A 27856-nucleotide genomic window follows, 5' to 3' on the forward strand; every position below is an offset into this window, starting at 1 on the left:
GGGCGTGCATACTCTTTCTGGGAGAGAAAAGCACCTCAAAGGAGGGGTGACCTATGAACTTGGCCTGGAAACTGATTAGGATTTCTCCAGGCAGCCAACGGAAAGGGCCTTGCAGACATTGATGAGGGAATTGCCTTAGAGGGAGCCAGAAAAATACCAATGTTATGACAAGTACACCACTTCATGATGTCCCTGAGCTCATTGCAAAGGAAACTCTGTTTGTTGGTGTGTATCTACTAAATCTCACTTAAAAGCTTCTTAAAAGCCCCTTTTTTTCTTTTTAAATTTTTATTGATTTTTAGAGAGAGAGGAAGGGAAAGGGAGAGAGAGATAGAAACATCAATGAGAGAGAAACATCACCAGCTGCCTCTTGCACACCTCCTACTGGGGAACCTGCCTGCAAGCCAGGCATGTGCCCTGACCGAGAATTGAACCATGTCCTCTTGGTTTCTGGGTTGACGCTCAACCACTGAGCCATCCTGACTGGGCTAAACGCCTTTTTCTTGGTCCACTCTCAGAGTCCTGTGGAAGCTATCACCATCTTGCGCCAGTTTCCATTCTCGTCAAGCCTGCAGAGGATGTCTGTGGTTGCTGGGCTAGCAGGTGAGGATCACTTCCATGTCTACATGAAGGGCGCCCCCGAGATGTTGGTCAAGTTCTGCAGATCCGAAACAGGTACTAACTGGCACATTTCCCTTTCGGGAGTGAAAGTGCTTTAAGAGTCCAAACACATAAAGCAAACAAGCCTAAGTCAATAAGTGCAGAGGTGGTTGTTTTCTCAGTGTGTGGGAAGTGGGACTCATAGATTTGATAAGGCAGACATGATACTTTCAAGGCAAAGAGGCAAAGAGTAAATGCCCAGCTGTGGTCCAGCTAGAAATGCCCAACCACAATGGGGTATCAGAGAAGGAGATGTGAAGCGAGCATCAGGAGCCAGAAGAGGAAGCTACACAGGGCTCAGAGAACCAGCGTGGGTGATAGTGAGAAGCATTCAATTCAGAAGACAGAGCCAAAGGGAGAGGCTGGACACTAGACCAATTCTACAGAAGGGGTGTTCTGTCACCTCCTGGGGACTGGCACCTCTAAAGGAGACTCAGAGACATCAATGGAAGGAGAATGTAGAAAAGATAAGTCGTAGGAAAAAAAGTGATTACAGTAAATTAGATGCTATTAGAGCAAGGTAATAGATCATTTTCACAATAATTTCATCTTTCTGGGCCAGATTTTGAGCTGATTTGTATTGTTTCATAGTCTTATAAACATATGCACCCTCTAAGCAGCAGCCCAGGTTTATAAGAATACTATTGCATTCAAATGAGTTCATTTGGATAAATTGGCCTTTTCCTTTTGATTTTCATCTATATTCGCCTTATGATTGCTGATATCCATCAACTCGTGCACAGAATTTTGATTTGGCAAATGATTCCTTTAACTTCTCTCTCTACTTAAAGTCATTTGTGTCTTAGAAGTACCTCCCTTTTCTTTGATCTTCATAGCTCTCATTAACTCTATCCTTTATAGATTGATGACCTATACTTTTCTTTCTACTTTTTCAGCCACACAGATATAAGTATCTCTTTGACATTTTAACCAGTAGCTATTAACCCTGCTCTGTCAGGTTTGGTGTCACTTGTCACCTCTTATTCTTCTGGTAGTCCTTCCAATTCTTCCTATTGTTCTAAACTCTGATCCTTTACAAATGCTAATGTCACCTTCAGTGATTTTTTTCCCCTCCTGTACTTAAGAAATAGAGAGGTAGGAGCTTCCTTGAAATTACACCCGCCTGCAAGATTACTTCAGAAAGTCTGAGCTGAATGGGTACATAGAGAGCTACAACCCCCTCCTTTTTTCTATTGTAAAATGGAGGTGCAGAAGAGAGACTTAACATGCCCAAGGTCAGAGAGCTAGTTGGTAATAGAGTGGAGACTGGAAATCAGTGTTTTGCTACATAAGCTGCTATACCGCCCATTATACTGTGCTTCTTCCTAATGCCTTTACAGGCATACTATAAACCATAAAGATTTTATAAATATACTATCCTTAGTTATGATTACCATGTCAAAATACAGACGTGTTGGCATTGTGTCATCCATTATCTAAAGTAGGGATCGACAAACATTTTTGTGAAGAGCCAGGTACTAAATAATTTAGGATTTGTTACCACATGGTTTCTGTTTCAACTGGTCACCCCTGCCATTGTAGCCTAAAAGCAGCCATAGACAATGAAACTAATGGGTGTGGCTATGTTCCAATAAAACGTTATTTACAAAAACAAACAATGGGCCAGATTTGGCCTGTAGTTCACTGACCCCTGATTTAGAGAATCGATATTTCTCTCATTTCATCCAGTTTGATACAATCCTGAGGTCTGTCCATACTGAATCTAGCCAGTGTATTTGACACTCAGTTGATGACCAGAACATCTTTGGCATTTGTTTCTGTCAGAGTAATAAGAACACACTATGAAGTGTTTGTGGCCTTTAACTAGAAGCTGTGGTTTTTCTATTAAAGTATTTTTATGGAGTGAAGGTTAAAACAAGGTACAGCAACTGCATCCCAGAGCCTTGCATAGGAGTTCAGTGACCTTCAATGTGACCTTGCATTTACCTGTCTTTTCTCTCCTGGCAGTGCCCAGGAACTTCCCACAGGAACTGGGGAATTACACAATGCAAGGCTTCCGTGTCATTGCCCTTGCCCATAAAACCTTGAGCCTGGGAAAGCTTTCAGAAGTGGACAGTTTGTCCAGGTAAAAAACTCAAAAATCTGTTCTGTGTGAATGAAGTGAAGGAGCCCCTGGAGATGAATGGATAGCTCAAATCATTAAGAAAGTTCTTGGAGATGAAGACTCAATCTCATTCAGCTCCTTAATTCAGAGATGGCTAACAGTGAGCCACATCGGGGGGACTTGATTAGATCACAATGCTGGTTAGTGGCAGAACATGGTTGGGGGTTGAGATGTCCTGACTCCCAGATGCTAGTAGCAAATTCTCTCTACCCTGAATTCCATCATCCCAATAAAAATGACCAACACTATTTGGGAGGACTACATACAAAAGAGTTGAGGGAAAGAGACAGTTGGCACCTTGAAAGTCCTCCAGAATCCTTTAGACTTAGGTTCTTTCAGGACCCAATAACATACCCCCCTCAGATCTGAAGAGGTAGTGAGTGCAAACTGCATTTCTTATCTATATATATAAGAGCCTAAGTGACCAAACAACCAGTTGACTGGTCACTATGATGCCTCAGTGACTACCAGGGGGCAGGCACTCAATGCAGGAGCTGCCCCCTGGTGGTCAGTGCAGTCCCACAGCCAACCTCCCGTGGTCCTCGCACACACCACTACCACCACCCCCCATCAGCCCAATTTCCAGCCAGGCCAAGGGACCCTAGTATGAAATATAATTCAGTATCTTTAATTACATTACAGAGATGAATTGTCCTCATTAGAGGATAATCTGAAGATCTTTTTAAATGTTTCTCAACTTTTAAAGGCTGTTTTTGAATTTTCTATGACAAAGAAGTAGAGAAATACTGTGAAAAATTGAATAATGAATCATCTATGTATCACTTATCTTTGGTTTTGTGTGGCTGATATATACTTTTATGTAAAATTAGCTCCCCTACAAAAGATACAGATATTCTTGGTTCAACATTAGTATTTGCAACGTAAGTCTATCTACTGGAATGTAATCAGTAATCATTCTTATAGTGTCAACTTCTCCTATCTGTAAAATGCAGGATTGTATGGTCCCTAAGGAGCCTTTCAGCCATGACATTTTAATCTTCTAAATAGAACCACAAAGCTCATTTTGCAATGTATGAATGGCACTCTCAGGTTTAACATTCAAGGTGTTAGTTATTCTTGAACAAGCATAAAGACCCATCACACACAGGATTGTATAATTTTTCAAGACACAAATTTTAATAACGAACATTAAGATCACGTGTGAAAGGAAGATTTATGTAGCTTGACATGGAATGCAGCCACCACCCAGCTGCCACAGACAAAGACAGCTGTGATGTTCTTATTTAAAAGCTGCTACTGAGATAGACTTTATTCTAAACATACCAAAATAAAAAAAATAAGGATAAAATGTGCTAGATTTCTAGCCATCTCAGATTTCTAAGAGAATTTCAGGAGTCTAGTATGCTCCTGGGAATTTAGTTACTATTTTCAAAGAGGATAAGGGATAGGGTTTTTGATATTTTTTAGAATCAAATCATATTTAGTTAAGTTTTCCAATTAGAAAATGAAAAACTTCTAAAAAAAAAAAAACCTGCCGTCAGAAAAGGAAATAGAAGAGTTTTATGAGATGACTTAGAAAATAAAACACAAGCTATAAAACAGAAAAAATATTTGATCAAGATGTCCCCTTTTATTGGTTTAGCAATGTTCTATTGAGCTTGACTGTGTGAAATGCTCTTTGAGGCACTGAGGATTCAGAAGTGAATAGAATAAAATCCTTGCCCTCATGAGCTTAAATCCTAATTGGGGAAAATAGATAATAAAATATACATAAGCAATATAAAAATATATGTATATAGACAGATAGATAGATAATATATATGTATACAAAATAGACCTATACAATATTGTCAAGTAGTAAAAAATGCACAGAGGGGAAAAATAAAGCAGGTTGAGAGTATTTTTTAAAAATGACAGGGGACACCACCCTTTCCCATGGGGTGATCAAGGAAGTCCTCTGAGGAGGCAAGCTTTGGACAGAGATTTGAGTAAAGTGAGGGAGAAAGGCATACAGCTATCCAGAGGAAAAGCTTTGCAGGCAATAGAAATAGTGGACACAAGGGTCCTTATACAGGACTTTGCTAGAAATGTTATAGAGTCACAAAAGTCCAGAGTGCCTGAAATGGTGAACAAGGAGAAGAGCTATAAAGTAGGGATGAAAACCAGAATTAATCAGTGAGAAAAATTTTGGATCTTCCTTTTAGTTCTAGTTAATGAGAAAGTAGTAATCCAATTTATAATGGAAATTCATGAAGTTAAATGATGGGACTTCAACAAGTTCTATATTAAGGTACCTTTTCTTTTATAATATTTTCTGAGATCACTAAGACAGGATTTATATTTGTTTATCTGAGTATTCACCAAAGTGCTTAATACAAGATCTAAAATCAAGTAGTTATTTAGTGAATGGACTTTTGAAGGAAGGATGTAACAACTTAAATTCTACTCCAGATAGAAGTGTTCTTATCCAACTTTGAATTATATTTTCAAGCCTCCAATTTCAAATTCTGAAAACTATTCAAATCCTTGGCTAATATCATGTATCAGGTTACAAATAGAAGTTGAAATGAATAATAGCATATTCAACTATTACTATAGTATCCTGTATGCAGTATGTCTTAACACATGTGTAATAAGTTGAAATTACTTTAAGCTCAAAAAAAGGTCTTGGAAATGAAAAATATAAATGATTAACAATATTTTTAAAACCCAGAAGAGTTGGAAGATAATCACATTATTTTAAAAAATGGAGTTGAAAACTAAGAACACAGAACTTAGAACACAGAACTAAGAAGACAGAGCCTAGAGATGGGGGAGCTTTGCTGGAGAGAGCATGGCAAGGGATCCTGGACGGAAACTGGAGATGGAACCTAGGGACAGAGCCTAGAGACAGAACATGGCAAAGGATCCTGGACTGAACCTGACTGCGGAAATTGGCAAGAGAACCTGACTAGAACCTGGTAACTGAACCTGGCTGGAGAACCTAGCAAGAGAACATGGACACAGAACCTGGCTGGAGATCCTAACCAGAACTTTGCTGGAGATCCAGACCAGAACTTGGCTGGAGATCCTGGCTGGAGATCCTGGCTAGGCTGCTGATCAACTGAACGCTGTCTCCATGTCATCTCTTCTTCGCCGACTCCGTCCACACCTTTGGGGACCCCTGGACCTGCTGGGGCCGGACCCCAGCATATGGCGCCCGAAAAGGGACCCCTAGGTAAGCGCCCCGCACTCAGGACGGATAGGACTCCACCATAGGAAGAGGGTGGATAGTCTTCGCCGACTCCGTCGACACCTTTGGGAACCCCTGGAACAGGATTCCCCTAGGTAAGCCCCCCCCTATTGAGAACCCCCACATTCGGGACGGATAGGACTCCACCAGGGTGCTGCAAACCCCCCTATGAGGATAAGTAGGGTAAGAAGGTGGATAGTGCAGAACTTAGATTGAGAAGATGTACCATACTGAGTCCAAAGAAAGAAGACTCTGTGTTGATTCTTAGATTGAGAAGATGTGCCATACTGAGTCCAAAGAAAGAAGACTCTGTATTGATCTTTAGATTAAGAAGATGTGCCATACTGAGTCTAAAGAAATAAGACTCTGTATTGATCTTTTAACACATATGCTTGCTAGCAGAGGAATTAAGGTTACTCCCAGTCAGACAGAACGTTTTATACAAGAAGTATGTCCATGCTTTTCTGAGGAAGGAAAGGTAAATGTAAAGGCATGGGAGAAGGTAGGCCCAAGGAGCCCTATCCTTAACCCCACTCCAGCCTTTCCACCCCGGGAAAGTGCAGGATTGGCAAGCTCTCCCTGGGGTGATAGATCAGGACTCAGGTAATAGCGGAAAGCGCCAATCCTACTCTTAAAATGGATACAAGAGAGCATTTCGGGGTTTTCTTTTTAATGCCCGCTTTTTAAAAATAAAAAAGGGGGAATTTGCCGGGAGCCGGTCCATGCTTGCTGTTTCAAGGGACCTGGCATATATGGCATACTGTTCTTAATATGTTTGCTCACCTTGGCACTATGTGTTTTAACCAAGGTCTCCTCTCTGAGAAAGGTTGTTTCCCCAGGTAGGGATTTTTTCCCTGAAGTCAGGGAGGGGATAAAACTCCTTAACTAAGTGCCAGGTGGGTAGTTAATCACTTTAACTACAAACAATCATGCTTAAGCTACATAATCTTTACTCCCTGGAATGGAGATAAGAAACGCCCTAACCTTTGTAATAGAGATTGATAGGATTGAATCAACTGGTATAAATACAGATGTAACAAGACAGCAAGAGACAGAACTTAGAACACAGAACTTAGAACACAGGACTAAGAAGACAGAACCTACAGAGACAGAAGAACTTCACTGGAGAGAACATGGCAAAGGTTCCTGGACTGAACCTGACTACAGAAATTGGCAAGAGAACCTGACTAGAACCTGGTGACTGAACCTGGCTGGAGAACCTGGACAGAACCTGGCTGGAGAACCTGGAGAACCTGGCTGGAGAACCTAGTAAGACAACATGGACACAGAACCTGGCTGGAGATCCTAAGCAGAACCTCTCTGGAGATCCAGACCAGAACTTGGCTGGAGATCCTGGCTAGGCTGCTGATCAACTGAACTCCGTCTCCCTGTCATTCCTTCTTCGCCGACTCCATCCACACCTTTGGGGACCCCTGGACCTGCTGGGGTTGGACTCCGGCAAAATTTGTCATTTTTAATGGCTTCCTCCTACCTAAAGAAAAAATGTTATAGCTTCTCCTTTTAGTCCATTCAGTGTTCCATCTTCACCCTTTTTTCTTCCAGCTCGCAACTTCAGGGGTGATTCTACCGTAAAGTGAACCAAGCAACTGTCTGTGCCCCAACCTTGTTCGTCTATGATTGACATTCTCCAGGTTCAAGCCAGAATGGCAGAGGGCCTAGTGACCTCTAGTACACATTCCCATTTTACCTAAATCAGTGTGGTTCATGTGCAGGCTACACTACAATAGTGCATGTGTTGCCAGCTTTTTTTTTTTTCCCCAAGGGAAACATTGTGCTTGAGGACATTTTAGCTACAGGACCCATTGAACTTGACATTGTCAGAGACTGACTTCAAGCAAATATGAGCTAGCATGGACCGTGTAAAATATTAAGTACACACAACAAGAGTCTGATACAAACCATTACCACCACCTGCGCCCTAGAGAATCTGCCCTGTGGATGCTCCTCTGACGGTGGGCCTGTTCAACCCAGAGAAATTCGACACGTGGAAGGTCATCAACTCCTGGTCCCCTGCCCATCGCACACAGTTTTCTGTCTACATTGGCTTTCAGAACTCACTAATCACTGGCTTCCGGGGCTTCCAGTTGATTTGGCATTTTATGAGCAGCATAGATCAATTGGAAAAGTGAATTATCCCTGGTTAGTGACCAATAATAAGATAATAACATTATAACCACCCAGAAAAAAAAGTGTGGAGGAGCTGGAGAAAATGTGACAAGAGCAGAAAAATTGAATTAAGTTATGCAAAAAAAAAAAAAAAAAATCAAAAGTGGGTGACTTTGCATGAAGGCAAAGAGCAGTTCATTTGGCTTCAGAATTAAATTATTCCTCTGTTATAAATGAATTTCACACTACAAAATGTAGGCGATGTATTGAAATGATCATTGAGCTAATACAGCCAATAAATCGTTATGATCTCACTGCAAAAAAAAAAAAAAAAAAAAAAAAAAAAAAATGGAGTTGAAAACTAAAGGCAGCTATAAGATATAAAAGTGGTTGTTGCTTCTGAGAAGTAGAAGGGCAGTGTGAAAACATGGTCTTTTGGTTTTCATTATAAGTTTTTTGGGTTCTTTTTGAATTATTAAACACTAGAGGCCTGGTGCATGAAATCTGTGCATGGGTAGGGTCCCTAGGCCTGGCCAGCGATCAGGGTTGATTGGGGTCTTCCGGCTGCCAGCTGGGGCCTTCCTTCCCCAGCTGCTGGCTGCTGGACGGGGCCTGGTGGTCAGCGCACATCATAGCAAGCAATCGAACTCCCGGTCTACCGGTCGAACTCCCGAGGGGACACTCTGCATATTAGCCTTTTATATATATAGATGAGCACATAGTACATTGATAAAACTTAGAAATTTTAAAAACAAGAAATAAATCCAACTCTTGAGGCTATATAAATAAGCCTTAATATTCACTTTCTCCTGAATCCATAGAGAGAAGGTGGAGTCAGAGTTAACATTTCTGGGACTTCTTATAATGGAGAATCGCTTGAAAAAGGAAACCAAACCTGTCTTGAAGGAACTGAGAGAGGCCTGCATCAGGACTGTGATGATTACCGGTATGTGTGTCTGGAGACCTGATAAGCTGAATGTCTCCTGGGCATAAGAAAAATACTGTGTGAACTGAGTTCATATGACTGAGGCAGAAAGAAAGATGCTTTGCTGTCAAGTTTGTCACCCCGTAGTACAGTTACCTGGAAACATGTGTAGCTCCCCCAACACCACCGTGAGTTTTGGAGGCAATTACTATATCTTCTTTTCTTTGTCTAATGCCTACTCTTTCTACCAAAATCAGTGTACTGCTAAGGGATTCACAATAAATGCTTAAACACAAGAATGTGTTTTCATCAATAACCCCCCCAATAGATCTCCTTGTAAAGGGTGTAAGACTTGGCTGGACTGTCCTTCAAGGCAGTGGTGATAGGCGTGGCACCTGATAATCAAATTGAAGCATGGCCCAGCACTAAGTGTTCTTTTCTCTGCTTAACTGGAATCCAGATCCCAAGGATGGTTTTATGCTGTCAGATTGGACCATGTTACCCCACCACTAAGAGCTGTCAGTCTCCTGGGATTAGTCATAAATTGACCACCACTTATTTATTCATTGTGCATTTTTTGGAAATATGCAATATTCAGAATACCAGAATGCTAACTATGGTGGGAAGGAAATGCAGACAGAAGTTGACCACTAGGGGCAGACAGACTGAGGCAGAATGGAAGATAAATGATGATAAAATAAGGTGGAAAGCAATAAATGCTGACAAAGAACACCAACAAAGTAGTATGGACACTCAGGAGAGGAGGAGCTCAATTCTGATTGCTGAGAGGTTTATACATAAAGCAAACTGACTTTCTTTGTCATCTAGGTGACAACCTGCAAACAGCCATTACTGTTGCAAAAAACTCCGAAATGATTCCTCAAGGGAACCAAGTGATCCTCGTTGAGGCCAATGAACCAGAAGAGTTTGTTCCTGCCTCTGTGACCTGGCAGCTGGTTGAAAACCAAGAGAATGGACCTGGGCAGAATGTGAGCAAACTCTAAAAGGCCCCTCTGTGGCCTGAGCTGATAGATACAGTGCTGGCCCTGGGCAGCCTTCTCTTGGCATCACAAGTTACCACCGTAATAATCCTCACATCTGTCCAGAGCTTTACAGTTTGCAAAGCATTTAGCATTTCCACCAGCACTTCTCAGCACCAGCTAGATGTAGACATAACCTGGAGGATGATTAAGCGGCCAGTGCCAAGGCTCTACTGATTAAATCAGAACCTCTGGCCTGGGAGCTGGCATCAGCCCTTCCTTCTGGTGTTTCCAATGTTCAGTCATGGTTGAGAATCACCAATTTACACCCATAATTCCCACTTAATACTCACAGTTACCCTACAATTGAGTAAACTATTCATTTTACAACTGAGAAAACTGAGGCCTAGGGAGGTAAGCTTGTCCAAGACATACAACTAGCCAGTTTCAGAGCAGAATATCAAATTTGGGTCTGTTTGATTCCACCCAAATCATGGGCATTTAGATTGTTCTGTACCTTTGACATGTAGGTGGCAGGTGTCGGCTTCTCTCAAGAGTAAGGTCCCTGTGTACCTGTGACAGAACAGCTTTTTCATGTGAAGGAAATGGTTGCAGCCTGCCATCCCATCACTAAATGCACCACCTTTCTTTGTGTAAATTCAGAGAGATGGCCCCCCAGGTGATAAATTACAAGGATGCTCTCTTCTTCTAGGCTGACCAGCCTTTTGGATTGTTAAGTGTAGAGAAGGCCCTTGTTCAGTAGACAAATTGCACCACTGTACAGAGCGGTCCTGCCCCTGCTGTGTGAAGATGACAACATTGCATGGGCTGTGGAAGATGGCAGCTTCCTCTATGCTTTCAGCAGAGTTCTACATCAATTTTTATTGCCTCAGTTTCACTGTGTGACGATACTCAGGTCCTCACTAATTTTTAACAAACAGCCCACTCACGCTACCCCTTTGTTTTGGTCATTGCTGGAAGAAGTCACATCACAGCCTCGGTTTTCCTCCTCTCCCTGGCTCCCCATCAACACACTTCCTCTCCCCACACTCTAGTAAAAGCAGAAGGAGTCCTGTCCTTGCCTCCAGTGGTATGCTTCAGAGCATGGCTTTCTGTTGGCTGGTTCCTAATGGGGGTTGTAAAGGGTTGCACTTTGCCTTCCAATTTGGCACATCAAATGTTTTTGTCTTCCAAGTACAATGTCTTCCCTAAGATAGATACCTCTAATGAATAAAATTTTCTCACCTTTTATATTATTTGAATGTTAGAGACCTATGTAAATGTAAGGCCCTCTGAGAAATGTCACATGAAAAACCATTATCACCTATTGGCATGAGGTGTGCATGCGCATTCATCAGATGCTCTCTTGTGGGACTGGAATGCAGTGGGGGGTGGGGGACATTGACAGGTGAAAGACAGGGGGAAAGGCTTTCAGAAAAGGAGTCGTGCTTTTGCAGTGGAACATAAGGTGTGGAAGATCCGGGCACCTTCCTTGGTGGGGAGAAGTCAGGGGCTAAAAGAAGAACTTTACAGTGTAGAGTGTAAAATTATTTTTGAAGGAATGAATCATAAGTTATCTTAAGAAATAAAAGGTTGCAAGATGGGAAGAAGGAAGAGGAGAGAAGAACCTTCCTGTTCTTCTTAGAATCACTGACTGGTACCTCAGAATGATTTCCTAGGTAAAATGACATCACACATATTATCTCCCAGGATAGGATCCAGAACATCATGTTGTCAAAGTATTTCATGTTCATATATTATTTTGGGAGACATTCTGAGGGTTTTCGCCATAGAAGTATAAGTTCCATGGGCAAGTCATACATTAAGTGTTTGCCGAGCCTCACATAGTTATGAAACATGAATATACTTCCTTCCAGAAAACATAGGAAAACAGAGGTATCCTTTAAGAGCTCACATGGAAATGATGCCTTTTGATTTTAGGAAACCTACATTAACATTGGAAACAGTTCAGTGCTTCCTGAAGAACAAGGGAACCGTTATCATTTTGCAATGAGTGGGAAATCATACAAAGTGCTATTTCAGCATTTCAGCAGCTTGCTTCCAAAAGTGAGTACTGGAAACATGAAGTGTTTTGTTTTCCTCCTCAAATGAGTGAGGCATAAAAAGGGAATAGAGTAGTGAAGGTGACATCACTGAGATTGTCTCAGAGCTAGAGACTAAAGGTCCCCAAAGGGGCACCGAAGTTTCCTGGCCCTGCCCACATCCACCCAGTCCTGCACATGCTCATGACCTCCTCTTGGTGTTTTGAGTTCTGGTATAGCCTCTCGCCCCGTGGCCAGTCCAATCCCAGCTTCCCTCCTCTCTCCTTCCCCAGCAAGGAGACCCTCTGGATAGTTCCAGACACATTCCTATTTTGTGGGTCAGCTTCTCTCTGAAAGCTACCAACTCATGTCATGATGAACTCTATTCCTCTTCCTGCCTGGATTCTTGAATTACAACAGGAGGAAACAAAAGCCCATGGTTTATTTTCAAAATCATTTGTTATCTTGTCCTGTGTGTGTGTCTATTTTAAAATAGTGCTGTGCAGGGCTGTGCTGTCAGTGTGAAGGAGATAAGTGGCACACAAGCCCAGGGCAGCAGCCATCTGTTCTCCATGTCTTGAAATTCTGTCATCTTCCCAGTCCAGGACCATAGAATCTAGTCCCCAAAGGCCTCCAAAAAGCTCTCAGTCCAATTCCTCCTTGTGCAGATGGGAAGGCTGAGACTCAGAGAGGTTAAGTCGCTTGTTGATGGTTTGTGCAACTAATTGGGACAGAGCTGAGAATAGAAGCTTATTTCTCAACTCTAGATTTATTGCTCCTTTCTCTGTCTATGCTACAAGTGTGGAGACAGAGTTCAGAAAAAAAACACAGAGACCCTATATTTCCTTAAGCACTCTGTTGCTTCTTAGTTATTATTATTAATTAGAGGTTAACCCATCTGGGAAAAATGGCCTGGAAAGAATTAATAGAGTTGTGATGGAGGACTGAGAATGAAAGTTACATATTAAAGCATTAAATCCCCTTATTCCCTTTCCTGACATTTAGTCTAATGACCACGACCCAATGCTATATTCAAACAGTGGCCAGAAATGATTTTTCAGGGCTGTCCTTTTCTGTGGAAGTGTTCTTCTTTCTAAGCTTATTGCAAAAGTTGTTTTTCTCTTTAGATTCTGGTGAATGGAACCATTTTTGCAAGAATGTCTCCTGGGCAAAAATCAAGCCTTGTTGAAGAATTTCAGAAATTAAAGTAGGTGTTATTGCATGAAAGGATAGTGTATTCATTATCTACTGTGTAACAAATTACACCAAAACTTAGAATGATGCTATTTATTATTTTGAAGTTCTGTGGATCGGGCATCCACGTGTGCTCAGATGACGCTATGTCTGGCTCCAGGTCTCTCACAAGGCTCTAATCAGGTGTCCATCAGAACTGCAGACATCTCAGCACTTAAGGGAGAAGGATCTGCCACCAGCCTAACTCACATGTTGTTGGTAGGATTCAGTTCCTTGAGGCTGGTTGGGCTGAGTCTCTGTTTTCATTGGCTGTTGGACAAATGCCACCCTCAGTTCCTTGCTACATTAATCATTTTACAAGGAAGCTCACAATGTGGTCACTGGCTTCCATAAGAGTGAGCAAGGAAGAAGAAAGAAAGAGAGAGAGAGAGAGAGAGAGAGAGAGAGAGAGAGATCAACATTTTTTATATCTCTATCTCAGAAATGACATCCCATAATTTTCACTATATTCCCTTCATTTGAAGCAACTCACTAGGTCTAGCCACACTCAAGGAAGAGCATTACCCAATACCCCAAGTACCAGGAGGTGGGGATCCCTGAGGGACATTTCAGAAGTTCACTGTCCCAGAGAACATTTGTTCTGTGGCCCACAAGGCATATCTTAGAGGAAGATTGCCTGCTTGGATATAGAGAATACAAACAGGAAGGGCTTCTATAGCTCAGAATGGGGGAAAAATGAGGAAGCATATGAGTTCTCACCTGGAATTATTTGAGGTGGGTTCATTAGAAGATACATGAATGATTTCAGATCTTCCTTGAAATAGGTGAAAGATATTCTCACTGTATCTGGCCCTGGCAGGGAGTGGGTGTAGAGGCCAAAATAAAAAAGAAAAGAAAGTCCTTTCTTATTTATTAAAAATAAGGATGACCATGTCACATCAGAATGAAATGGTTCTTCTTGAGTCCAAACCTAACTATTACTTCCTGGGAATGTTACAATTTCTGGGCTATGGATTTCTGAAAGTGAAAAGGAATAGAGAATAGTGAAATTTTAAATAAATACTGATAAATATTTAAATAGTTTAAATATTTAAATATTTTAATATTAAAATATTAAATTTAATATTATTAAAATATTTAAATATTTTAATAGTAAAATCAGGAGACTGCTTTTACTATTATTTTTTGTTGCCCACATTCTTGGAGGAGTTTCAAAAACTGCTCATTAGCTCCCATAATGCCTTGAGTCTGGGTTAGTAACCAGTGTCTAAAATGATTATTTCACTTACATGGCCATTATATAATACTAGTGGCCCAATGCTAGAATTCATGAACATTGAAAGGAAATTAATGAGAAGAAATCTTTTAATATTGCTATTCGCCCTTTCTCTATAATAGAAGTGTCAACCAAATTCACGGTTGACAATGACAGATAGAAACACACGCATGCAATTGGTGCCAGCAAGAGCTTTATATGTATCGCACATGCGAAAGTCAACTTGCCTTTTATAGATATAGAATAAGCTTGCTTAATTAGACCTGCTTTCTGACTTAGCTAAACTTTTTCCAGCCCAGTGAAACACCCCAACTTCTCTTTCTGGTAATTGTCAGCAACACAGCAGTAAATATCAACACAAAGGAGATTATTATTGTAAATCACACAGGGAGAACAAAGGGTAAAATATTTAACTGCAGCAGTGTTTGACTATATTCTGCACAGTGAGAAAACCCGAAGTCATTTTCAAGGTCCACCATTTCTTACTTCTTTTCAGTCAGGTCAAGTTTCTAAGCTTTCTAAATCTCTGTTTTCTGGCTAATGAAAATAAAATAGAATTCTGCCAAGTCTCCTATCTACCTACTCCAGGACTTCGGTGAGGATCAAATGAAATGAGGCACAGGAAAATGCTTCATAGACATTTGGTTAAAGTGTAAGATGTTTCCACCTGGCTATAAAGCAAGTCATGTTCCTGGGCTGAAGAAATTCCAGGGAGGCTAGTCACTAGGGAGAAGAAGCCAGGTTTTGTTAGATGAAGTCATTACCTGGAGCCCACAGTGACCTGTTTCCAGGCTGGCCATGGGTCTTGGCAGCGGTAGCTGCAATTTGGTGGGCTGTTGCTCTGGGGTGGTGGCGGGGCCTGTGTCCCACTTGGGGGAAGCCAAGTGTTGCTTTGTTGGCCAGGTCCGTACTGCTGTTTCTCTGTAAATGGCAAGTGTACATCACAGCAGCTCCTGTGTTGAGCATCTGCCCCCTGGTGGTCAGTGTGCATCATAGAGCTAGTTTCAGCTCTATCCTGCAGGCCAGGCCGAGAGACCCCACTGGTGCATGAATTTGTGCACCAAACCTCTAGTTTATTTATAATAGAAGACAGAGTATGTCTTGAATCAGAAATTCCTTTTTCTTTAGCAACAGCTTTAATATTTACTCTTTTATTTTATATCATTGTGTTTGCACACCAAGGTGGTATAATGGGAGCATATTATTTCATTTTCATCTAAGATGCTTCAAGAGTATGTGTATCTAGCTCCAGTTATATCTGTAATACTATTTCCCAAATGTTTCTCATCCTGCTGCTCTCACTCCAAACTCTCAGCAGCAGTTAGCAACCAAAACACGGATGGATTAGATCATGATCTATGCATGAGGTTCTGTGGCAAGTGCTATGATTATGACTATGCACCCTTAAACTTCACCTTGGTGATTATAATAAAGCAGGGCTTCTTTTGAAGTATGTGATGATCTTTGTAGACATCCCTGCAATATCACTACCACTTCCATATGGTTGATTGAAACAATTTAATTAATACAATGGCCTCATTCCTCTGGAACTATTTTTCCTATTTTCCTGAAGCCTGATTCCACATGTCTTCAGGACTTTCTCTCTCTTCCTCTATCTCTCACAGACACACATCACATTTGAGTTAACTCTGATAGAAATTATTCAAGTGAAGCATTGTTATTAATTTTTCTTACTTTCCGCTGCAGTTATTATGTGGGCATGTGTGGAGATGGAGCCAATGACTGTGGGGTGAGTATAAAGTACTTATGCTAATGCAGGCAGTTTACTAATACCCCCCTTAAAAACCACACAGTCCCCTGGGGTCTGTCTCTTCACCCTTCTGCCACAATCACTTGATTATTTGTGATTTCCCGATTTAAGACAGAGGGATATTACAAGACTAGCTGGTTTAAATCTCTCATGTTATCAATAAGAAAATGAGTCCAGGGAAGTGAATTCTTTTTTTAGCCGAAGTCACACAGTTGGTAAATCCTCAGTGGAGGAAAAGTTTGAAACTAATGATTAAAGATTTTGAATTATGTGCAAATTGCATTATTTTCTCATCCTGCCGCTCTCATCCTCATCCTCTGTGCCAAACTTCTATTTCAGGGTTAGTTTTTCAAAGTTGACTTTACCTCCAAATTTTTACACTCAATGAAATCGTGTGTGTTTCCTGCTGTTGAGTCAGCTCTGACTCTGGGTGACCCTATGAATATGTGATGTCTATAATGTCCTGTCCTCGGTAGCCCTGCTCAGCTCCTGTGCAGTCATGCTTAGGGCTGCTCTTATGGGGTCAATTCATCTCATATTTGTCTTCCTCTCTCCCTGCTGCTTTCTATTTCCCCCAACGTTATTGTCTTTTCCAAAGAGCCTTGCCTTCTCATGATGTGCCTGAAATGGGACAGCTTTGGTTTTGTCATTTTTGCCTTCAGCATTGTTTCAGGCTTAATGTGCTCCATTTGTTCATCTTTCAGGCAGTCCAGGGTATCTGTAGAGCTTTCCTCCAACACCATATTTCAAATGAATCCACTTTTTTCTTACCAGCCCTGCTCACTGCCCAACTTTTGTATCTGAACATGGTAACTGGGCACATGAGGATATGGATGATCCTAACCTTGGTCTCCAATAACACATCTTTGCTCTTAGTAATCTTTCCCAATTCTTCTGTTGCAGCCCATCCAAGTCTCATCCTTCTCTTGATTTATTGGCTTCAGTCTTCATATAAATTGATGACTGAACCAAGATAAGCAAAATATTTAGCAATTTCTGTGTGTTTTTAGAACAAACTATTCAGTTGTTACACACGATACGATAACAAAACCTAAATTTAATGATTCTCAGCAGACTACTTCTTATACACAATAGAAGGCAGTACATGTTTTATAATATTAGTTTTAAAGATATGGTTGAAGTAATACTCTACTTTGAAGATTTATGCACACAAGAACATATTTTAGTAGCCAATGTGTGGGACAAGAAGTGAAGAGGATTGCTTTGTATTTTCAAAGCCTATTAGATACTTAATATCTGGGTATTTCTTTTACTTCTCTCTTAAGTATTTTATTCAAAGTTCTGTGTAAAACCTTGTTCATAATTAGAGAACTATTATGAATTTTCCTGCCTTATACTTCATGAGAAACTAGTATTTAATCCACTCTTCAAAATTTAAAATGAGTGCCTAGTCTTATTAATTATGTGGAGTTTAGGACAAAACAATGAAATCAAGTGCTAAAAGGGATACAGTGTCTGCCCCTAAAGAGTTAATTGTCTGCTGGGAGAAAGAATCATGCATAAAAATAACCCTAACATAAAGGAGATGGTACTAAATTATATGATAGAGCTGCAAAATACTCAGAGAGCAGAGAGGAAGAAGGAAATATTTTAATATTTGTTGACCATGAATTTAGTATGCACCGGTTACAGTATCCAGGTACTTTGCAGTTCTACAGGGCAGCAAAAATACACAATCTTGCTTTATGCCCACACATTCCTGTAGGATCAAGGGCTTTCTGGCCTCCTTATTGGTCACTGCTCTGTGCACTTTCTGAAAAGTTCTAGACTTCTAAAAATTATTATTGTTACTATTATTATCCTCACCCAAGGATATGTTTATTGATTTTTAGAGAGAAGGGAAGGGAGAGAGAGAGAAATAAACATTGATGAGAGAAACATTGACCAGTTGGCTCCTCCATGTCCCCTGACCAGAGATTGAACCCACATCCTAGTTAAGTGCCTTGACCAGGAACCAAACTTTTTGTTGTATGAGAGGACACTCCAATCAACTGAGCCACCTGGCCAGGGCTCAGTCTTTTTTTTTCTTTAAGTATTTTCATTTGATATGTTTATAATTACTCTTAGAAATACAATCTTTCTTTTCTTATTTTTAAATCTGAGTTGGCATTCAATATTATTTTCAGGTTAGTTTCAGGTGCACAACCCAGTGATTAGACTTTTATATAATTTACTAAGTGATCCCCCTAATAATTCTAATAATTCTAGCACCTATCTGACACCATATCTAGTTATTGCAATATTATTGATTATATTTTCTATGCTGTACTTTACATCCTTATGACTATTTTGTAGCTACCAATTTCTACATCTTAATCCCTTTACCATTTTCACCCAGCTCTCCAGCCCTCCTCCCATCTTGGCAACCATCAGTTTTTTCTCTGTGTCTCTGAGTCTGTTTCTGTGAACAGTTTTCAGTCTTGATGAGAAATGAATTAGTCTTCATTTCAATGAGGCAACACATGTACTGGTATGAGTCATTGATGAGTGTGATCTAGTTCCTGTGTCCAGGGAAGATGCTATATGCCCCATATTTTATTCTAGCAGTTAGCTGGTTGGCTGGGTCAGGAAGCTTAGGGAATGGTGGGGTTTGGATTTATTTTCCTATTGATCATCAAGATGACCTGTTAAGTGTAAGAACTGTGATAATAAATGTCTATCCAAATGCTGTCATTTTTTAAATAGATTATTGAATGACTACTCCTATTTACTTATTACTAGGGGCCTGGTGCACAAAGTCGTGCACAGATGGGTCCAGCCAACCTGCCCCAATCAGCCAATTGGGCCGGGCTGGCATGGGCAGTTGGCCGGCCCGCCCCACCCCCTGGTCGAACTCCCAGTTGAACTCCCAAACTCCTGGTCAAGGGGACAATTTGCATATTAGCCTTTTATTATATAGGATGTCTATATTCCACAACCAATACAGAGACATATATACACATACATGTGCGTGCGTGTGCACACACACACACACACACACACACTCCATTCTTCTTCCTCTGAATCATTGTTTAATTGGCATCTCTTTAGTTGGTGAGTTAGTAGATCAGGGGAGAAAGGATATCCCAGGGGAAGGGACAACATAATCAGAAATCTAGGGGTGGAAATGTGCAAAGTTATAAACTGTATAATGTTAAGAATAGCCTCATGGTGTTTAAGTGGTTAAAGCCTGGCCTGAGGAGTCATTGGTGTAACACGGATTTGTCATTCCAGGCTTTGAAAATGGCTCATGCGGGTATTTCCTTGTCAGAGCAGGAGGCATCTGTAGCCTCACCTTTCACCTCAAAAACAGCCAACATCGAGTGTGTGCCTCATCTCATCAAGTAAGCCACTTCTTCCTTTTGGACCCCCATGACTGATGGGCTCAGAGTCTGGCTCTAGGCAGAATTCAACTATAACTTAGTGATAATTGTCACAAGAGACATATGGGTAAAGTGCTATTGGAGTACCAAGCAAGGGAGCTGTTAGTGCTGCTTGAGAATGCTGGTAAAAGCCACAAAAAGGTGACTTTGGCTGAGCCTTAAAGGATAAATGGCTGTGTCATGTGGAGAGCTGAAAGCTAGAGTTGGTATTTAAAAAGTAATTGCTTTTCTTATTTCTCCTTTCCTTTATGTTGTACATTGGGAGCTTACTGGAACCTTTCTCTCAGCAGTTGACAGGGTGAGGAAGCAGAAAGGGAACATTCCATCAGATAGCTTCCCCAAATAGTGTTATGTCCCCCCCAAAAAATTAATGAACATCCAAAATGATTTCATAAAATACTTTTACAATTGATTGGCAATAGTTAGGGAGGGGAAGGAATGAAAAATGGTTTATTTTCCCTTGCCTCCGCTCATTTCCAATGTCTTTACTCATATTTTAAATGTAGTTAAGAATAATACAATAGGTTCTATATTTGTACATAAGTCTTATTCTTCTGTTGCGGGGTAACTTTAGGTAACTTTCAGATCAATAGCCTTGAAGACATCATCAAATCTTGAGATATGCCCCAGGAAGTTCTCTGCCGTGTCCCTTGGTCCATCTGAATAGGCAGCTGCTGGCAGGAATCACTCACCTAAAGGCTCCAGGCTAGAAATTCCATGCCCCTGTCAGGAAGACAGCTAGAAACTGGGTTGCTGCAACTGTGTTCTTCCACAGTCTCAAACATCATCCTCCCCTGCCTCCTCTTCCTAACTCCCAGGTTCCCTGCTTCTGAGGACAATTTGGTTCTTAGATGGCCTCATCCAGGCTCAGAAGCTCAGAGTTCCTTCTACTCTTTCTTCTTCTCCACTCCTAGCCAACCTGGCATCATGTTTCACTGCTTTTGGAGACTCTCTCCAAGCCTTTTTCTTGCTACCTCTAGTGCCTCACTCATTGATGTCATGGCAACTACAAAACGAGAATGCTCAGGACCCTTGCCCTCATTCAAGCTGTCCATCATCAACACAGCTCCTGGAGCTCTTTTTAAATATTGTGTTTGGAAATATGTGGGATTAAGAATGAGACAGAACCTTGCCCTGGAGGACTTACATCCCAGTGAAGAATATAGATAGATGGAGATATCATCACAAAACAGAGGAACTTCTGCATGATAAATGAGAGGTGCTCAAATAAATTTGTTTTAAATAAATTAACATCCAACAATACAGTAACTTTCCTAGCAGTTTAGTATGATAGCTCTAGCCAGAGGGAAGGCATCAGCAGGAGAGCTGCAACTTAAAGGATGGACAGGATATCTGTGAACAGAAAGTAGCTGGGAGGGGATTCCAGGTGGGGGAATGGAGAGCCATATTTAGGAATAGGGTTTTAATGGGAGAGTGCAGGGCCCCAATAGTCCAATTGTGCTGTGAGGATTCTCATGTGGGACTTGTGGAGGTGAAGCTGGGGCACCAGGTGTGGAAACCTTGCATAGGGAGTTGAAACTCCAGGGTGCTTGCACAAGGTGCCTGGTTGGTCCACCAAAAGGCAGTGGTATTTGAACTTCAGGTGTCCTTTCTTATGCATGTGGCCTGATGCATTTATGAATGCAATATACTGTTTTAAATTACAAGTCAGGATGCATGATTTCTCTAGTGGCAGATGGCTTAGTAAGACTTCAGGGTAGAAACTCTTTGCTTCTGTATTTCATAGATTTATAAAAATTAGATGTGGTTCAGCTCTGTTAGGCTCATTGTACCCTCGCTCTCCTTGATGCATGCTTATTCCGGAGCAAACATCCTCTAAAGCAGTGGTCGGCAAACTGCGGCTCGGCAAACCGCGGCTTGTGAGCCACATGCGGCTCTTTGGCCCCTTCAGTGTGGCTCTTCCACAAAATACCGACTTCTGCGCATGGGCCACGAAGTTTCAATCGCACTGTACGTGCGCGCCCGCACATGGTATTTTGTGGAAGAGCCACACTCAAGGGGCCAAAGAGCCTCATGTGGCTCGCGAGCCGCAGTTTGCCGACCACGGCTCTAGAGGGACATGAGGTACAGTTTTAGATGCATAAGTCCAGATCCATGGGTTTTCATTTTTTCCTTTTGAAACACTGTTGTAGTTCAAGTCCTTTACCTTATTCATTTCTTATCATTGTGCCTCACACTACGCTGGATGCATCAGAGCATTCATTACTGTTTATGGAATGCATAAATAAATGAATGAGCTGCTTAAGATTCATGCTGATTAGGAATAGCAGTAATTCTGGAGGTACATGCAAACACCCTTTATTCTTTACTTGCCATGTTTTTTTGCACTTTCCTTTGAGTCTGAATCTTATTTTTTTTTTTAAATATACACAATTACAGAAAATAAAGGATGGAATCACAAAATTTATATCAGAAGATGATCCAGGCTTCACATGCTTGCCCCTTCTCAGCTTGTCTTCTGCCCCACTCACTGTGCTGAAAACAAATGGTGGTGCCTCATAGCCTGGAGGAAGATAGTGGCCCACAGCATCTTGGCCCAGCTCCCTCCTGGCCTTTCTCATTTGCCTGAGGCAATGTGGTTATTATTTAGCTTTTAGGTTTTCCATCCCTTGTCCCTGTTCTGTTGACAGTCTCTGAGCAGTGTAGGTGTCCCTGTCACTGGGATCTGGAAACAAAGAGGATGTGGGCTGCCTCACTTGTGGACTGGCTTCTGCCTAAACAAGAGGAGGATGCAGGAAGGATTGTTTCCCAAGTTCCCACACCCCTATTGCACAATTGCCTCACCTTGTTTTCTTTAGCCTGTTATAATCCATCACCCTACCAAGCCTCAGTTAAAGGAGCAATGGCTCAAGCAGAATTTTTTTTTTCAAGCAGAATTTTTTTTATATATATAAATAGCAAGCTTATTAGGTTGCCAGGCACCTAAGGGATTTATTCTTTTTTTAAATATATTTTTTATTGAGTTTTTACAGAGAGGAAGGGAGAAGGATAGAGAGGTAGAAACATCGATGAGAGAGAAACATCGATCAGCTGCCTCCTGCACACCCCCTACTGGGGACGTGACCACAACCAAGGTACATGCCCTTGACTGGAATCGAACCTGGGACCCTTCAGTCTGCAGGCCGACACTTTTTTTTTTTTTTTTTTTTTTTTTTTTTTTTTTTGCAGGCCAACACTTTATCCACTGAGCCAAACCGGTTAGGGCACAAGCAGAATTTTTTAAGGGGAGAAATATTTACTTTTTAAGCTGCAATTTTTACTTTGTCTTTATCTCTTTTGATCTTCACACCAGCTCAGATTATTACCCTGGGTTCTTCGTGGTGTATTGAAACCAACAAAACCTATTTTGTTTCAAATATTGGAGTCCCGTCCACACTTCCTAAAATGCGAGAGCACCAGTACTTTAGCTCTATATCTCTAAGGGACTCTGAGGCACACACTGTTCAGTCCTCAGGAAGCAAGTGTTGTTCGGGTGCCATGAGTCACAGTCAAGTCAATGCTTGACATTTTTCACCGTATCATAATGTATTGTATTTATAATGTACATGTTAATCTACCTAATTCACTGAAAGCTTGTTGAAAATACAGACTGAGCCTGATTCATTGATATCCTCTATGACTTTTAGCATAATTCTGGTACCTCATAAACTCTAAGTAAAGGTGAGTTTATAAATTAATGAGTGAGGTAATGATGAAAGGAGAGAATGAATGAGTGAGTAATTAAATAAATAGTTGAAATAGTTGAGAGGGTGAATCAGTGGTTAAGTGAATGTATGTCAATAGCTATTAAAAATTAAACTCCTTTTGAAATATAAAGGAGAATGGGAGATGTGTATCATGCATAATCGGTATTCTTATTTTTTCTTAAACAGAGAAGGCCGTGCTGCTCTGGTTTCATCCTTTGGGGTATTTAAATACTTGACCATGTATGGAATAATCCAGTTTATTGGTGCATCACTGCTCTATTGGGTATGAACCAAAATAATTTTTTCTAGTTCTAATTGCATTTACATCCCTGGTTTATTCTTGATGGGGTGCAGCTCCTACACAGGATTTAATGTTTTATAAATAAATGACAATTCTCAAAATAGATCTCTATAAACTGGGAACTTAGCATAGCTGTGCATGAAACATGGAGCTAGAAATAAAGAGATGTGGCTCCGTTTTGCAGGAGTGTTGTTTTTCTCAAGACACTTGACCTCTTCAAGCCTCTATTTCTTCCCGTGGATAATGAAGAAAGCTTCAGAGCAGCCTACATATAACTCAGCAGGAAATGGATCAGTCACCAACTGTGGAATATTTTTGGCAAAAGACTGAGATCAAAAGAAAGAGAAGTTGTTGAATTTGACTTTGAAAGATTCAAAGGCTAGAAAAACTTCCATGCCCAAACTTTGTTTCTGAACCTGACCAGAAATTACACATTTAGATGTGCCATTAGTAAAAGATGAGCAATTCTTTAAAAAATGACATTCTAAATTAAATGATAAAAATAAACACTTAAGAATTAATTAGGCCGAAACCGGTTTGGCTCAGTGGATAGAGCGTCAGCCTGCGGACTGAAAGGTCCCAGGTTCGATTCCGGTCAAGGGCATGTACCTGGGTTGCGGGCACATCCCCAGTGGGAGATGTGCAGGAGGCAGCTGATCGATGTTTCTCTCTCATTGATGTTTCTAACTTTCTATCTCTCTCCCTTCCTCTCTGTGAAAAATCAATAAAATATATTTAAAAAAAAAAAAGAATTAATTAGCTGTATGGAAGAAATATGTTCAGGTTGAAAGTACACTTCATTAGTTCAGTCATAACTTGCTCTAAAGTAAAATGAGGCAACAGGTTCAGGAACCACTTCAGGTAGGGAATTAGTCTGCTGTTTTTCTGAGACATCTGAGAGGTGAATGAAAGGGCCATAGGACTCCAGCATCCACTACTAGCAAGGATCACATACACAGAGGGCTAAGGGGCAACTGGGTGCATAAAAACAAGACCTGGCTTAGGAGTCAGGAAGTCTAGATTCAAGTTTTTCCTCTATTACTAAGAACAAATTAGATCTTGTCCTTTGCCAAGCCTTTATCTGCCTCTGGAAAGTTAAGGCTGGCTGCTTCCCAAAGCCCTCTGTAATTCTATATAAGCTGCTCCTAGAATAAAAACTGAAACTGCTTTTAAAAATTCCTCCCTATTTCATCTCACCCTGCATATATATCATTTTACCATTCTGAGCAGAAAATAAGGGCAAAAGATATGAGAAGGGCAAAGGAGACAGAAGAAGAATTATAGGATGAGAGGGACACTGATGAACCATTTTCATCCTCTCAAAAATAGGAAAGCAGAACCTCAGTCCCCAAGTCTCATGGATAGAGTTGGAACCCTAGTCCATGCAGAAGCCATCCACTCTGATGGTCTAGACCTAAATTAGAAGGTCCCCCAAGGACCTGCACCTGGAAACTTCTGGGCCTTTTCACCCTGTAAGAGGCCAGAAATGTTTTTCATTTGCATATATCTGGTCTGTAAAGTAGTCAGAGTCAGATTATAATTTAGTGCTCATTCAATAGCTGTGTAGCAGATAAACAGACCTGCCTGGCTGCAGAAGGAATATTGCAAGGCAGGTTCCTAGAGACTGTTGACTCTTATTTAAATACTTCAACTCCATACATGTGAACATAAAGGAAGCTCTGTGTCTATCTAAATCTCAGAAAGGCAGGTGTACCAGACTGAAGTTTGCAGTGGGCTTATTTGGGGTAGGAGCACTTGTTCAATTTGGGAAAGTGAATGAACCCCCAAGAGCACTATGGTGTAAACTCAAGCTATGAACAAAAATGGAGAGAAACCTGTTGAGTATTTCTTGGCCTTGATTTTAAATTTTAAGTTTGAAATTCCCAGGGAACTTTTAGGCTTCAATATATTATGTTAAAAATTCAACCATTCAGGCTGACACTATAGGTGCCAGAACTACTGTGGCCAGTAAGAGGGTGTTTCCCAACTGGCACACCCCCATTGCTAATATGGAATTAGGTAAAACACTGGGAAAACAGTGATCTGGTTTCATTCTCTCCAATAAGATGCTATAAACCTAAGGTAAGTCACTTTCTTCCTAAGGAGGAGAGAAAAGTAACAGTTGTTTCTTGACTATTTTCAAAAAGTGTTAGAAATGATAAAATGCTAAAATGGCAGAAGCAATAGTCATACCCACTTTTCTTTCCTTTTCAGCAACTGCAACTCTTTGGGAATTACCAGTATATCGTGCAAGATATAGCCATTACCTTGATGGTGTGTTTAACAAGTAAGCTCTTTAGTAAATAAACTATATTATTTGTATTTATCTATGACATTCTAGACATGTTCACACAAGTAAGAGCTTCAGAAAAAGATGCATCTTAACTACAAAAACCTCATTTCCTATGAATTTTTTTGAAAGTCATTTTGAGGGAAAATTGAGGCTTAAAGTCCTCAGACATGACATTAAATATCCTGAAAACAAATAGGTTTTAGCCTCATAAAATTGTCAATGTATTTTGAGTTCTTTGTAGGTTTGTGCCTGGTGCATAGAAAAATGTATAGGAAATCTAGAAAGCGAATCCTTAAAGCCCAAAGGTCACTTTCCATTATTCAGCTATGCTTCATGTTGACGTGAAACCAGATTCTTGCTTAGTCTTTGATGTGTGAGAACAAATGCTAGCATTTTATTCTCGTGAAATTCTCTCAAAAGCAAGGTGTATGCTTACAGCAGCTATTGCTCGTTTCCTTCCTTGCAGATGACACTGATACAGTATTTCTTATCAAAGAACTCAGGTTCGATATAACAATAAGTGAGAAAGGTGACTGCCTGAACAGAGGAAAGAAAAAGAATGATGCAGTCATCTCTTTTCCCTTGTTCAACAATGAAAGTTTTTTGAAAAATAACAGGTAAAACATCAGGCAGGGCAGGATATTAATAACTGTGAATTTCATGTTGAATCTTAAAGCATAGAACTGATATTGAAGTCATTTATTATATCAATACAATGACAAAATTTATCAGTATCAGAGATGTAAGTAATATAAATTTTGATTCTTAGGATTGAAATGTCTATTCATAGCCCATAGAAATATTTTCTACACTAGAGGCCCAGTGCACGGGATTCATGCACTGGTGAGGGGTGTGGCCTGCAGGGATTGGCCCACTGTGAGAGCCCCGCTCATCCCAGTCAGCTGAGCATCTGTGGACCCACCCTCTGAGCAGCTGCTCCCTGGTCTGGCATCTTTGTGGAGCGGGAGCACTAGCCTCTTCAGGGAACTCGGCTGGGGCTGGGCCCAGGGACAATAGCACTGAGAGGTGGGGAAGTAAGCCTCAGTCCCAGGGTAGCCACGAACGAACCCACTTCCCAGTCTTCAGGGTCAGCGCTGCGAGCCTGGCAGCAACAGTGCAGGCATCCGGAGGAAGCGTCAGGGAGCAAGTAAGAGGAGCCTGGGGTGAGGAGGCTACAATCACAGCCCGGGTTGCTGCCCATCAGCCCAGGGTTCGCAGTGGGAGCAGCGGCTCATCTTGGTCAGCCAAGTGATGCTCCCACTGTGGTAGCACACTGACCACCAGGGGGTAGCTCCTGCATTGAATGTCTGCACCCTGGTGGTCAGTGCGAGTCATAGTGACTGGTCAACCTGTCGTTCTGGTCATTCCGCCTTTCAGTCACTGGGCTTTTATTATATAGGATGTTATTAACATTCACATGACTAGATAATTTTGAATTAATGATATTGCTTTGCAGTGTTGGATATTTTTAAATAATTTACATGTTACTTATGAATATGATCAGTGACGCCATAAAGGAAAAAGAACACCAGGAAGTTCCAAGAGCTATTCTAGCAGTCAGTAGCATGAAGGTGAAGGCCATTGCCATCCTCCACTGCTCCCTATCTCTGTGACCTTCGGCAAATTATTTATAAAACAAATAACTTCCTCATAGAAATTGTCTTCATAGGGTTGTGAGAATCAGATAAAAGAATACATGTGAAGTAAAATAATACAATGCCCCACATACTATGAGCACTTGTTACAAAATTAATATCACCATGTGCTTCTATATTCTTTTTCTTCTTTTGCAATGATGCTAATTTGGTGAGCCCTTGAAGAGAATTTGACTGTATACAAGTAGACTGATTAGAAATCCAAACCTTTGGGTGGTAGTCTT

General features: G+C 41.0%; 1 protein-coding gene across 2 annotated transcripts in view; it reads left to right on the plus strand.

Annotated features, from left to right (window-relative positions):
* ATP13A4 (ATPase 13A4) overlaps positions 1-27856 on the plus strand; it is a 254996-nt gene that overhangs the window by 206300 nt on the left and 20840 nt on the right. For both annotated transcript variants that reach the window (XM_036348287.1, XM_036348288.1), the window contains 10 exons: positions 519-675; positions 2629-2746; positions 8927-9051; positions 9859-10019; positions 11952-12077; positions 13180-13259; positions 16230-16272; positions 19528-19637; positions 23570-23666; positions 25899-25971. In XM_036348287.1, the coding sequence (XP_036204180.1) occupies positions 519-675; positions 2629-2746; positions 8927-9051; positions 9859-10019; positions 11952-12077; positions 13180-13259; positions 16230-16272; positions 19528-19637; positions 23570-23666; positions 25899-25971 (1090 nt within the window). The remainder of the gene's footprint in view (positions 1-518; positions 676-2628; positions 2747-8926; positions 9052-9858; positions 10020-11951; positions 12078-13179; positions 13260-16229; positions 16273-19527; positions 19638-23569; positions 23667-25898; positions 25972-27856) is intronic.

Source organism: Myotis myotis, unplaced genomic scaffold (assembly GCF_014108235.1).
Source record: "Myotis myotis isolate mMyoMyo1 unplaced genomic scaffold, mMyoMyo1.p scaffold_m19_p_2, whole genome shotgun sequence".
Taxonomy (NCBI): Eukaryota; Metazoa; Chordata; class Mammalia; order Chiroptera; family Vespertilionidae; genus Myotis; species Myotis myotis.